Source organism: Bos javanicus, chromosome 7 (assembly GCF_032452875.1).
Source record: "Bos javanicus breed banteng chromosome 7, ARS-OSU_banteng_1.0, whole genome shotgun sequence".
NCBI lineage: Eukaryota > Metazoa > Chordata > Mammalia > Artiodactyla > Bovidae > Bos > Bos javanicus.
This window is the reverse complement of record NC_083874.1, coordinates 24,752,568-24,767,093: the sequence shown is the minus strand read 5'-3', so window position 1 is coordinate 24,767,093 and position 14,526 is coordinate 24,752,568. Positions and strand designations below refer to the sequence as shown.

General features: G+C 38.4%; 1 protein-coding gene across 2 annotated transcripts in view; it reads left to right on the top strand.

The window, feature by feature from the left end:
• The window catches only part of SLC27A6 (solute carrier family 27 member 6), an 81,761-nt gene that overhangs the window by 2,886 nt on the left and 64,349 nt on the right, over positions 1-14,526 (top strand). For both annotated transcript variants that reach the window (XM_061422895.1, XM_061422897.1), the window contains exon 2: positions 13,913-14,116. In XM_061422895.1, coding sequence (XP_061278879.1) covers positions 13,913-14,116 — 204 coding nt within the window. The remainder of the gene's footprint in view (positions 1-13,912; positions 14,117-14,526) is intronic.

Genomic DNA, 14,526 nt, shown 5'->3' with positions numbered 1-14,526 from the left:
GGACTGATTTTATCTTAAATTACTGGAGTGGATAAACCAGAAATCCTCTCGTGGTTTTTTTTTTTTTTTTTAAATTCAACAGTTATATCCTCCAAGATTGAAATTCAACTCTTCACCTTGGAAAAAGGTTAGCTAGTATAACACTTCTTTGAACTGTAGCAATAAGTAGAATAAAGGAGTCACACAGAGGTTCCACAACATGGTGAAGCAGTGTTTACCTCTCGTGCCATGGGCAGTGATAATATGAATACAGCAGGGAAAACTATCACAGTTCATCTTAGGATATATTCTGACATTTTAGTTGCTCATTCTAATTTCACACAGAGGTTCCATAACATGGTGAAGCAGTGTTTACCTCTCGTGCCATGGGCAGTGATAATATGAATACAGCAGGGAAAACTATCACAGTTCTTCTTAGGATATATTCTGACATTTTAGTTGCTCATTCTAATTTAGATTGCAGTTTCTGGAGCAAATCTGAACCTTAGATTGTGCAAAGAAAGAAGAGCAAACTAGAAGGGCCACAATATCTCTGAAAAGATTTCTGTGGCCATGATGTTGAGGTCAACCTGAGAAACATCTCATATCCTGTCTCCTGAGGGCCTCCTCCTGAAGTGTGTAGGGCTGTTTAACTCTCAGAATAGAGTTTTCAAACTTTGGTGTTGACTGAGCTGTTGCCCAATTAGGACCAACTAATTTTGCAGTTTTACTTGTGCCAGCTTTTGCTTTGCTTGCCAATAACTAATAGCATTGTTTCCTTATTTTTGTTTTTACCATTACCAGACAAGTTTTGTGTATGAAAGCCACATTGAGATGCTGGAATTTAAGCCAAACATGTTTAATTAATTTGCTCAGTAAGTAGGTACCTGGAGAATTCAACCTTAAATCCTAGTAACAATTCTTTATAGCACACCTCCAAAATATATAAATAGCATATGTTTCTTTCAAAGATAGGAGAATTCCCTTTTAGTTAACTGCTAGTTTTGTTTTGTTTTGTAAGACAGCATGGCTTCCATCACAGTCACTTTTCTGTATCTGAAGCTCTTACCCTGAAAACTATATTCTTGGCATCTTGAGTCTAATCCATGAGCAATATATACATATAGTTTTTAAAACTTTACATTTCAGAGTTCTTAAATTCCCATTGGATGTTTCTAATGGAGATGTACTATTAAATCCTTATATCTCCAGCAAGAGTGTATTGAAGTGGAAAGACCAGACAGTGTTAGATAAGCTGGACAGCCCCAGGTCTCACTTCTGATCTGCCACTTCTTAATTGTGTGATTGAAAAACAAGGTCCTCAGCTGCTTTGAGTGATATTTTGCTTTGCTGTGAATTGGTGAAAATACCATCTCCTTCACAGTGTAATTCTGAGGATTAAATGGCAGTTTTGGTGAAATGACTAGCTGAGTCACTAGTGCATACAAAGTAAATCCTTGGTGAATCGAAATAATTGCTATTATCATTGTAAAGTCATTGGAGGCTTTTACTAAGGGATTTCACTTGAATTTTGATGGCACATTCTAATTTGGTATTAGCTACAAAAAAGACTAGTAAGTCATCTGTTTGGTCCAGGACGTTTAACACTTTGCTATGTTTTAGCAAAATTCATGTTATATAAAACCAGTGTCAAACAAGTTTTATAGGCAGGCCAGGTAATGTCCACGGTGGTCCGTGGTGATAGATGACATTACAATCATGACAGTTGCCCGATAGTTCTGTCTCCAGAATAAGAATAAACGTTATTCTTGCTCTAGTGGTTACTAACAAAGATATCAATGTTGCCATTTACTCAAGGCTGACTATGTAAAAGGTGTACCCAGTACCTTTGAAAGGCAAGTGCACAGCTATAGTTTAGAAACTAAGAGGGAAAGAAGTTCACCGAGGGTCTAGGGTGACACAGCTTAGTAGGTGCAGATCAGACCCAAAACCTGGTCTCTGATCTAAGACTCTGCTGTATTACACATTATAGGTTTCTGGGGCTGTTAATCCCATTTTGCTATAACCATGAAAAAATTGCATTCCAGTTATATAAATATAGTAAAATTAAAAGTTGCCAGTGTTAAGACATCAGGTTTTTAATGCTCCTATCACTAGAAAAAATGTAAATGCTTATAAAACTATTATTCCTTTTTCTCAGTCTGAAGACTCAAAAATAGTTGCAAAGAAGTGTTACTGTATTTGTGTAGTTTGATTTAGAAGATGTGTCAAGTGGCGTCCCAACTTTCTTTGGAAAATTTCAGCACTTATTGAATATTAAATCATCTTAGATCAAACCTAGTCCTTTCCCCCCAATATTTCAACTCTGATTTTGCCAACAGTGCCTGCAGCCAATATTATCATCTACCTATATAGGCTTTTCTCTTTACTCAGTACAAACATGAAATGTTGAGGTATTTGTATGTAGTATTTAAAAGTTTATATGATTATATCCTTTGACATATGTAGCAATAATAAATAAGTCTCTTCCATTTTTATAGCACTATGTAAGTAATAAACTATTTTTAGATGCATTGCCTTATGTCATCTTCACCACAGCCATAGTCTGGTTCTAAAGAGGAGGGAAGCATGGATCGGAGTGGGCAAGTACATTGCTCAAGCTCCTGCCTTTAGGAGAGGCAGTGTGGGACGGGAGCCTGGATTTTCTGATGTTGAGCACACCTTTGTCTTTGTCCTCATTTCTGCTCCGGCCCATTTCCTCATCTCCATCTTTTCCCTTTCTCTTCCCTTCCCTCCAGGCCCCTCCCTCTGCCCTGCTGCTTTCCCGGAGCTCTCTCTGTCATCTTCCATCTGGTCATCTACTTGGTTTTGTTATTTTTCCCACCAATCCTCTTGCCTCAGGCACTGTGTGCCATGGCTCTCTCAGTGACTTGGTGGAATGGTAAAGTTGTGTTTGCCAGATCACGTAGAGGTACTTGTGCAACTTGGAGGACTTGGCCAAGAGCTCAAATGTAAGCTCTTTGAGCTGAGGGAGTTTGTTCTGTTTGCTGCTAAATTCTTAGAACTTAGTGTAAAAGAGATGCTCAATAAGTAATTACTGTCTGGATGCATGAATAGGTGATCAATCTAATGAAAAACTTTAAGGTGCACAAGGGGCATTCAGTAACTGTTTACTTACTTGCCTGTTTTTGCCCAGGAATTGTCCCCGTGCTGTTCTTCTGGTAGCTGATTTTGGCAGTAGATATATCAATGAGTTACTGGTTATGTTATTTTATATCAGTGTTGCTAAATGTTAGAATCATGACTCCCTGAAAGTCAAAGCATTTTAAGCTTTGTAGTCTTTAGTTTCTGGAGAAGGCAATGGCACCCCACTCCAGTACTCTTGCCTGGAAAATCCCATGGACGGAGGAGCCTGGTAGGCTGCAGTCCATGGGGTCGCTGAGGGTCGGACACGACTGAGCGACTTCACTTTCCCTTTTTACTTTCATGCATTGGAGAAGGAAATGGCAACCCACTCCAGTGTTCTTGCCTGGAGAATCCCAGGGACAGTGGAGCCTGGTGGGCTGCCGTCTATGGGGTCGCACAGAGTCGGACACAACTGAGGCGACTTAGCACCAGCAGCAGCTACAGTGGTCTTTAGTTTCTAGACTTAGTATCCACAAAATTTCAGATTTACTTGCATTTTTGTATTTTCTGGGCTCAGCAGTAAAGAATCTGCCTGCAATGTAGGAGACGCAGGAGATATGGGTTCGATCCCTGGGTTGGGAAGATTCCCTGGAGAACGGCATGGCAACCCACTCCAGTATTCTTGCCAGGAAAATCCCATGGACAGAGGAGCCTGGTGGGCTACGGTCCATGGAGTTGCAAAGAGTCGGACACAGCTGAAGCGACTGAACATGCGTGCATTCATGCATGCATGTAATTTGCACTCTCTCCTTTCTCAGTGTATCACATATTAAATCGTTATAATTATAAGTAAACAACTGAAAAGTATATATTAATATTACCCTGGACCTTTTTACTTTAGATTCAATAGGATGTTGTGTCTCAACCTTCTGGGAAGGGTTTTGTTTCTCTTCACAAGAAGTACACTCTTATGTTGGTTCTCTAAACTTAAAATAATGCGTGCAGCATTGCCCTGTCCGTTTTCATGATCTGTTGCATTCACACTGTGCAGGAGCAAATGTTCCAGTTAACAATCAAACCATTGTAATTCTCCAAATGACTTTCAACCGTAAAGACATCTGCTTTTCAAAGACCAAGAGGAATAGTTGGAGGAAAAAATAAAAACCCTTTAAGTTCTATAGGAAGTAAGACATATTCAGATAGATGAGATGTGGCTCATGTGAACCTGTACTATTTTATCCATGTACTATGCTAGCCTCGACATATCTATTTTCATTTTCAAGGCATTTCTATACTTTTAAGTAGAGTAGACTGAATGGCTGTTTTGCCTTTTTTTTTTCCTCTCATTTTAGACTCAGCTAGGTCAAGGAATACCTCCATTCCAAAAAAAAAAAAATATATATATATATATATATAATTAATTTTGATTGTTCATGATTTACTAGTTGGAAAAGGTAGTATTCTAAGGATGATTATTTTCTTCACTGATCATGAGGAGTTCTTATATACAGTTTATGCTGAACACGTGTTTGCTATAAGGGAATGAAACTTGAATACTGACAGGAGCAAAAACAATTTAAAGAGGGACTGTGCCTCCTCAGCAGAGAAGGCAATGTCACCCCACTCCAGTACTCTTGCCTGGAAAATCCCATGGACGGAGGAGCCTGGAAGGCTGCAGTCCATGGGGTCGCTGAGGGTCGGACACAACTGAACGACTTCACTTTCCCTTTTCACTTTCATGCATTGGGGAAGGAAATGGCAACCCACTCCAGTGTTCTTGCCTGGAGAATCCCAGGGACGGGGGAGCCTTGTGGGCTGCCATCTCTGGGGTCGCACAGAATCGGACACGACTGATGCAACTTAGCAGCAGCAGCAGTGCCTCCTCAGAGAAGTTGCAAGCCCGAACTGGAAAAACACACATCTAAGTAATAATTATTTATTGGAAATACGATGTGTTGCATTAACAACAAACGAAGTATTCTACATTTTACTTTCTTGCACAATTTTGCCTATAATAAATATACTGTCTATGCCCTAAAAGATGTGGGGACAGCTGAAAATGAAACCCGGAAACCCATTTACAAACTTGTGTGTACCCATTCAGAGCAGTTAATAAAATTGCTTCAGGGAAGAATATGTTATCATGAATGAATAATTATGCACTTCCTAGGGCTATTATTATCAGTAAACTATTATTTGTAAAAATAACTGACACGTCGTTGATGATGAGATTAGTGTCTGGCTTGATAAGAACTATTGTTATCTACATGATGATATATATTGCTTTAGGATTGCTTACTTAAGCATCAATTTTCTTAGGCACCATAACCTGCCCAGGTGTTCTGTGAGAAACCCATTGAGCTGTTGTTAAGCAACAGATGGTAGCTAAGAGCGTGTGATGAGATCTACAATTTCAATTTGGTTTCTGTGTAAATATTGCTTTGTAGGATGGAAACCTCACATTAACCATGTGTAGTTGAATTTCATATTAGTTTTAGTAATGCATAAAAGTTTATTTTTTAATATAAATTTATTTATTTTAATTGGAGGCTAATTACTTTACACTATTGTATTGGTTTTGCCATACATTGACATGAATCCACCACGGGTGTACATGTATTCCCCATCATAAACACCCTTCCCACCTTCCTCTGGATCCCATCCCTCTGGGTCATCCCAGTGCACCAGCCCCAACCATCCTGATCATGCATAGAATCTGGACTGGCAATTCATTTCACATATGATAATATACATGTTTCAATGTCATTCTCCCAAATCATCCCACCCTCACCCTCTCCCCCAGGGTCCAAAAGACTATTCTATACACCTGTGTCTCTTTTGCTGTCTCAAATACAGGGTTATCGTTACCATCTTTTTAAATTCCATATATATGCGTTAGTATATTGTATTGGTGTTTTTCTTTCTGGCTTACTTCACTCTGTATAATAGAGTCCAGTTTCATCCACCTCATTAGAACTGATTCAAATGTATTCTTTTTAATGGCTGAGTAGAAGGCACTGGCAACCCACTCCAGTACTCTTGCCTGGAAAATCCCATGGATGGAGAAGCCTGGTAGGCTGCAGTCAATGGGGTTGCGAAGAGTCGGACAGGACTGAGTGACTTCACTTTCACTTTTCACTTTCCTACATTGAGAAGGAAATGGCAACCCACTCCAGTGTTCTTGCCTGGAGACTCCCAGGGACGGAGGAGTCTAGTGGGCTGCCATCTCTGGCGTCTCACAGAGTTGGACACAACTAAAGTGACTTAGCAGCAGCTGCAGCAATACTCCATTGTGTATATGTACCACAGCTTTCTTATCCATTTGTCTGCTGATGGACATCTAGGTTGCTTCCATGTCCTGGCTATTATAAACTGTGATGCGATTAACATTGGGGTACACGTGTCTCTTTCAATTCTGGTTGCCTTGGTGTGTATGCCCAGCAGTGCTATTGCTGGGTCGTATGGCAGTTCTATTTCCAGTTTTTTAAGGAGTCTCCACACTATTCTCCATAATGGCCATACTAGTTTGCATTCCCACCAACAGTGTAAGAGGGTTCCCTTTTCTCCACACCCTCTCCAGCATTTATTGCTTGTAGACTTTTGGATAGCAGCCATTCTGACTGGCGTGAAATGGTACCTCATTGTGGTTTTGATTTGCATTTCTCTGATAATGAGTGATGTTGAGCATCTTTTCATGTGTTTGTTAGCCATCTGTATGTCTTCTTTGGAGAAATGACTGTTTAGGTCTTTGGCCCATTTTTTGATTGGGTCATTTATTTTTCTGGAATTGAGCTGCAGGAGTTGCTTGTATATTTTTGAGATTAATTCTTTGTCAGTTGCTTCATTTGCTATTATTTTCTCCCATTCTGAAGGCTGTCTTTTCATCTTGCTTATAGTTTCCTTTGTTGTGCAGAAGATTTTAATTTTAATTAGGTCCCATTTGTTTATTTTTGCTTTTATTTCCAATATTCTGGGACGTGGGTCATAGAGGATCCTGCTGTGATGTATGTCGGAGAGTGTTTTGCCTATGTTCTCCTCTAGGAGTTTTATAGTTTCTGGTCTCATGTTTAGATCTTTAATCCATTTTGAGTTTATTTTTGTGTATGGTGTTAGAAAGTGTTCTAGTTTCATTCTTTTACAAGTGGTTGACCAGTTTTCCGAGCCCCACTTGTTAAAGAGATTGTCTTTTCTCCATTATATATTCATGCCTCCTTTGTCAAAGATAAGGTGTCCATAGGTGTGTGGATTTATCTCTGGGTTTTCTATTTTGTTCCATTGATCTATATTTCTATCTTTGTGCCAGTACCATACTGTCTTAATGACTGTGGCTTTGTAGTAGAGCCTGAAGTCAGGCAGGTTGATTCTTCCAGTTCCATTCTTCTTTCTCAAGATTGCTTTGGCTATTCAAGGTTTTTTGTATTTCCATATAAATTGTGAAATTATTTGTTCTAGCTCTATGAAAAATACCGTTGGTAGCTTGACAGGGATTGCATTGAATCTATAGATTGTTTTGGGTTGTATACTCATTTTCACTATATTGATTCTTCTGATCCATGAACATGGTATATTTTTCCATCTATTAGTGTCCTCTTTGATTTCTTTCACCAGTGTTTTATAGTTTTCTATATATATGTCTTTTGTTTCTTTAGATAGCTATATCCCTAAGTATTTTATTCTTTTTGTTGCAATGGTGAATGGAATTGTTTCCTTAATTTCTCTTTCTATTTTCTCATTATTAGTGTATAGAAATGCAAGGGATTTCTGTGTGTTGACTTCATATCCTGCGACTTTACTATATTCATTGCTTAGCTCTAGTAATTTTCCAGTGGAGTCTTTAGGGTTTTCTATTTAGAGGATCATGTCATCTGCAAACAGTGAGAGTTTTACTTCTTCTTTTCCAATTTCAGATCAGATCAGATCAGATCAGTCGCTCAGTCGTGTCTGACTCTTTGCGAGCCCATGAATCGCAGCATGCCAGGCCTCCCTGTCCATCACCAACTCCCGGAGTTCACTCAGACTCACGTCCATCGAGTCAGTGATGCCATCCAGCCATCTCATCCTCTGTCATCCCCTTCTCCTCCTGCCCCCAATTCCTCCCAGCATCAGAGTCTTTTCCAATGAGTCAACTCTTTGCATGAGGTGGCCACAGTACTGGAGTTTCAGCTTTAGCATCATTCCTTCCAAAGAAATCCCAGGGCTGATCTCCTTCAGAATGGACTGGTTGGATCTCCTTGCAGTCCAAGGGACTCTCAAGAGTCTTCTCCAACACCACAGTTCAAAAGCATCAATTCTTCGGCGCTCAGCCTTCTTCACAGTCCAACTCTCACATCCATACATGACCACAGGAAAAACCATAGCCTTGACTAGATGAACCTTTGTTGGCAAAGTAATGTCTCTCCTTTTGAATATGCTATCTAGGTTGGTCATAACTTTCCTTCCAAGGAGTAAGCATCTTTTAATTTCATGGCTGCAGCCAACATCTTCAGTGATTTTGGAGCCCCAAAAAATAAAGTCAGCCACTGTTTCCACTGTTTCCCCATCTATTTCCCATGAAGTGATGGGACCGGATGCCATGATCTTCATTTTCTGAATGTTGAGCTTTAAGCCAACTTTTTCACTCTCCTCTTTCACTTTCATCAAGACGCTTTTTAGTTCCTCTTCACTTTCTGCCATAAGGGTGGTGTCATCTGCATATCTAAGGTTATTGGTATTTCTCCTGGCAATCTTGATTCCAGCTTGTGTTTCTTCCAGTCCAGCGTTTCTCATTATGTACTCTGCATATAAGTTAAATAAACAGGGTAACAATATACAGCCTTGACGTACTCCTTTTCCTATTTGGAAGCAGTCTGTTGTTCCATGTCCAGTTCTAACTGTTGCTTCCTGACCTGCATATAGGTTTCTCAAGAGGAAGATCAGGTGGTCTGGTATTCCCATCTCTTTCAGAATTTTCCACAGTTTGTGGTGATCCACACAGTCAAAGGCTTTGGCATAGTCAATAAAGCAGAAATAGATGTTTTTCTGGAACTCTCTTGCTTTTTCCATGATCCAGCAGATGTTGGCAATTTGATCTCTGGTTCCTCTGCCTTTTCTAAAACCAGCTTGGATTCCTTTTATTTCTTTTTCTGCTCTGAATGCTATGGCCAAAACTTCCAAAACTATGCTCAACCGTAGTGGTGGGAGTGGGCACCCTTGTCTTGTTCCTGACTTTAGGGGAAATGCTTTCAACTTTTCACCATTGAGGATAATGTTTGCTGTGGATTTGTCATATATAGCTTTTATTATGTTGAGGTGTGTTCCTTCTAGTCCTGCTTTCTGGAGGGTTTTTATCATAAATGGATGTTTGATTTTGTCAAAGGCTTTCTCTGCATCTACTGAGATAATCATATGGTTTTTATTTTTCATTTTGTTAATGTGGTGTATTACATTGGTTGATTTGTGGATATTGAAGAATCCTTGCATCCCTGGGATAAAGCCCACTTGGTCATGATGTATAATCTTTTTAATGTGTTGTTGGATTCTGTTTGCTAGAATTTTGTTAAGGAATTTTGCATCTATGTTCATCAGTGATATTGGCCTGTAGTTTTCTTTTTTGTGTGTGTGGCATCTTTGTCAGGTTTTAGTATTAGGGTGATGGTGGCCTTATAGAATGACTTTTGGAAGTTTACCTTCCTCTGCAATTTTCTGGAAGAGTTTGAGTAGGATAGGTGTTAGCTCTTCTCTAGATTTTTGGTAGAATTCAGCTGTGAAGCCATCTGGTCCTGGGCTAAAAGTTTAAAGTTAAATGTTTGCCAGTGTTTTAAAACACTATGCTATGAGCAATTACCATTGAAAATATTAGTTTGTTTTATGTAGAATAAAGTAATTTATGGAGTTGGAAATGGCAACCCACTCCAGTATTCTTGACTGGAAAATCTCATGGACAGAGGAGCCTGGTGGGCCACAGTCCACGATGTTGCAGAGTCAGACATGACAGAGCGACTGAGCACAGCACAAGATAATTTTAAAACAATGTCTGTAAGTCAGGCAGAGAAACACAAATATCATATGGTATCACTTATATGTGGAATCTAAAAAGTGCTTCAAATAGATTCAAATGGACTTATTTACAAAACAGAAACAAACTCAGAGACATAGAAAACAAACTTACAGTTACCAAAGAGGAAAGGAGGGAAGGGATATATTAAGACAGTACTATCCCTAAAGCAGTTAATCAGCAAAGTCCTGCTGTATAGCACAGGAAGCTACATTCAATACCTTATAATAAGCTATAATGAAAAAGAATATATATGTATGTATGACTGAATCATTTACTGTACATCAAAAACAAACTAACACAGCGATGTAGATCAACTATACCTCAATTAAAAAAAAAGTTTTTAATGCAGAATAAATAACATAATTCACACTAATGGTATATTCAAGGAATATATTACATTTTTACTCATTGATTTCATAGTCTCAGAAATGTGAATGAAACATAGCAATGGTATAGAAACAAGAAATTAATTTGTACAAACAGTGGTAAATGTTTATAAGCAGAGATTGTAATTAACCTCTTTTTATGCTTGCAACCCCACCTAAACCAATGCATGCGAGAAACAGTGTGTATTTCTTGGAAGAATGTATTGCTTTGAAAAGAGAGATTCTGTCTTCTCCTGTGTTGTAGACTTTGTTAAATCTCATGGAATTTTCATCTGTCTCAATTTCTTATGGTAACTTACTATTACTACCTGCACCTACAGTGGATCCCATGAGTTGGATTCCATATCCAGCAACTATGATTGTGTGCAAGGCACAGCTGGTGAAAGGGCAGAGCAGGACAGCCATTATTCTTCTGAGGTGCTTACAGTTCTGTAGCTTTCAGTGGTAGGACACTTCACTAAGAGTAAATCTTCACGAAACACAGCCAAGTCTTCATGAAGTATTTAAACAAAAGCTATTTTGGGGGGGGCAGGAATAAATATGTAAAATTTACAAAGTGACACTAAAACTTGCCATTTTATCGAGAAAGCCTGACAGTGACAAGTAAATAATGATCCTTTATCCCCTACAAGATTTTTCAAATTTCTATCTCAATTTTCACTCTCCTCATCCATACTTCCTACCACTATTAAAGAAATAACTTGTTTAGATAAAATTCTGTTTGTTAATTCTAAATGTCTCAGCTAAGTCAATTTCATTATAATCCATGAAGGAGATTAAATTGTATCTCCTCTGATTCCTAGAAATCCACTCACTTCCTTTTTCTTGTAAAGGTCATCACTCTTAGTAAATACTATGATTTTTTTAGACTCTACAGTTCCAACAAAGATTTTGATCCACAGTAAATCATATTGTAACTTTCTTGGCACCTATTTTGCCAATTTAGACACATATATTATTAAGAACATATAAAATTTATCTTGTTAATTTACAGTTCCAGGTGACAGACTTAAAGTTAAGGGAATGAAATGGGTCAGTTCAGACTTGTACTTATACATTCAAAATGCCGGAAAGAATCATTTAAGCAAAATCTAGTGCTAAAAATTAAGAGAAAATACAAAGTCCAGATCATTTGTTTGTCTTGCTTTTTCATTTGTTTATGACTCATCCTTCCCCCAGCATTCCTTATGATTTTTTCACTTCTTCTTCTTACCAAAGCAATCTGTATAGAACAATATGCTGTGTATGCTCAGTAGAGAAAGATTTTTCTCTGGAATCTGACATCTTATTTTATTTGAATTTGTTAAAAAAAATAAAAATTAATGAAAAATATTTCAATCGCCAATTTGCCTCCCCAATCCTATCATGTCAACTCCTTACCATTTTTCTGTGTTTCCTTAGTTTTCTTGTGAGTTTCCTAGTCCAATTTGACATATTTCTCTTGCTGCTTCTTTGTAATCAATCTGGATTATAGATTTTGAGGAAGTAAATCATGAGTTTTTTTTCAAATGTTTTGTATTTATAGTAGACCTGAGTCAGGACTGACAGATAGCTTTTTGAAAGAACCAGACACTTCTTTACATTTCCAGAAATATGTTTAATGCAGCACCCTGAATTTAACTTTAAAATAGAATATATCTAGTGATTATTTTTTAATTCTTGTTTAAAAAGTATTTTTAAAAAGTACTTAGATGGACAGGTCTATAATTATGTGGACTTTACCATTCTGACCAGGGTATATTTTACATTTAGTTGTATTTTTTATCATTGGCTTCATTTATGAGGTAATATATAGATTTTAGAGTTAGTTAGACTTAGGTTAGACTAACAGTTCTATTCACCAACTTGTGACCTTGGTTGAGTTAGCTTCCCAGGGCTGCTGTAATAAAATAACACAAACTGGGTAAGCTTAAAATACAAAAATTCATTCCCTTTCAGATATGGGGACTAAAAGTATACAATCAAAGTATCTGCAGGCCCATGTCCCCTCTGAAGGGTCTAAGAAAAAAAATCTTCCCTGTCCTCTTCATAACTTCTGGTGGTTGCTGGTGATCTTAAGCATTCCTCACATTAACTCCAAAAGGCCACTGCTTAATGTCCCTGTGGATGTTAACATAGATTTTAAGATAAATAATGTAGCACTCAGAAATCCCTTTTATCTCAAAAAATAAAACTGCAGCACCCATGTAGAACATGAAAGAGGACATGGTTAAAGATCCATGTTAAAGGAAGGGAGCATTACATTTTAAAAGAATTTAAAGAATATTAAGAACTGTTTGTCTGTCTACTCTAGGGAAAAAAAAAAAAAGATGCCTCACTCACTTATACATCATCCAGGAATGATGATGCTCTGCTTCTTTTGTGTCCCATAGAGTGCCAGGTACCCTCACACTAAATATTTCCTCTTCAAGGATTTGCACCCACCTTCCAGCTCCCTCCTTTTCTACCAGTATTGTCCTGGAGAGATGACAGTGTCTCCTACATTGCAGGTCAGATTAAGAAGGTCTAGTCAGTCTCCCAGAGGTCCTCAACACAGTCTCCCCTATACAATCACGCTTTAGTTATCTGTACAGTAGATGATTCCTGAGATGAGTATCCCTTTGCCTTTCTCAAGCCTGGACTTCAACCCAGACCCTTGATACTGTGAAGACGCCTAAGCTCTTCAGGCCTGAAGACACCTGCGCTTGCAGTTTTCTACTCTTCTGACTTCTTTTTTGCTTGATGCTGGTTCTACTGAGGCCTTGGATCGCACTGCTACTGTACACTGTGAATCCTGCCACCTTTTCTGGAAAGCGTTCTTTTCCTTCTTTTCCTTTCAAAGACCTTTTACCTTTAATAATTCTGATCCAGAGGAAAGAGCATCTCTAAATCTCCTCCTTTAACTTTTCACTCTGAAATGGCATCTAAGGCAGACTCTTGTGAATCCATAATCTGGAATCTTGTGCTTCCGGAGCAGTCAGATGTTTCTCTTGGATTGTTGCATTACAGTGGAGCTGAGCAGTGACAGACAGATGGCTTTTTAGAATAATGAGATACTGAGTTGTATTTCAGAAAGAATGTTCAGAAAGAATGTTCAGATGTTCAGGGCAGTGTCCAGAATTTAAATTTAAGGCAAATTACAGAAACAGAGTTTTATTTAAAAAATTGAGGGGAAAAAAAACACAGCCTGGATAATGGGATCTCCAAATTTCAGTTTGAATTGGGTTTTTTGCATTGATGAAATTAGGTAATAACTAGATTTTCCTTTAAGTTGGTCATGTTGAAACAGAATCATAAAATGGCTAGGATGTTACTTATCCAATGTGAAAAGGAAGTTGGCATTGTATTTACATTTCATCCCTGTTCCAACAGGCAAAAGAACACACAAGGTGAGTGGTTTGAGATTTATGTCTTATTTACTTATTCCTAATCCTTTGATTTTTAGGTTTTCTAGAAACTATAGAAGACATTCTTCCAAGACTCCCAGAAGGTATCAGCATTTGGGCAATGAAAGACTCTGTTCCACAAGGCATAATTTCACTCAAAGAAAAACTGAGCACAGCATCTGACTGTCATGTGCCACGCAGCCACCATGCTATCTCAAACACCAAGACTCCTTATCTTTATATTTTTACTTCTGGAACAACAGGTATGATCCATTTGTTCGTGAAACTTAAAAAGAATGCAGTGTATTATATTTGAAAAGCAACCGGTTTGGACAAATCTTTGCCCTGTGTAGCTGTAACTGAGCAAAGGACTTGAGTACCCAAGGTATAGAAAGCCAAACTCTGATAGCAGGAGATTGCAGAAAAATAAGGATTTATTGCAGCCCACCAAGCCTCAGATCCACTTCACCTTGACCTTTGAGTTGGGGGTTTCTTAAAGGAGAAGAATAAAGAAGCTAGGGTTAGTCATCATCTTGTGACAGTTCTGTGACAATTTGGGGAGTCAGGATGACCTCTGGCAAGGTGGTCCATGGCTTGAGGGTCTGTGAGCTCATCTTGCCCTGGAGAAACAATCTGTTAACAGTAGCTGTGATAATCACTTTAGTGCTTTATC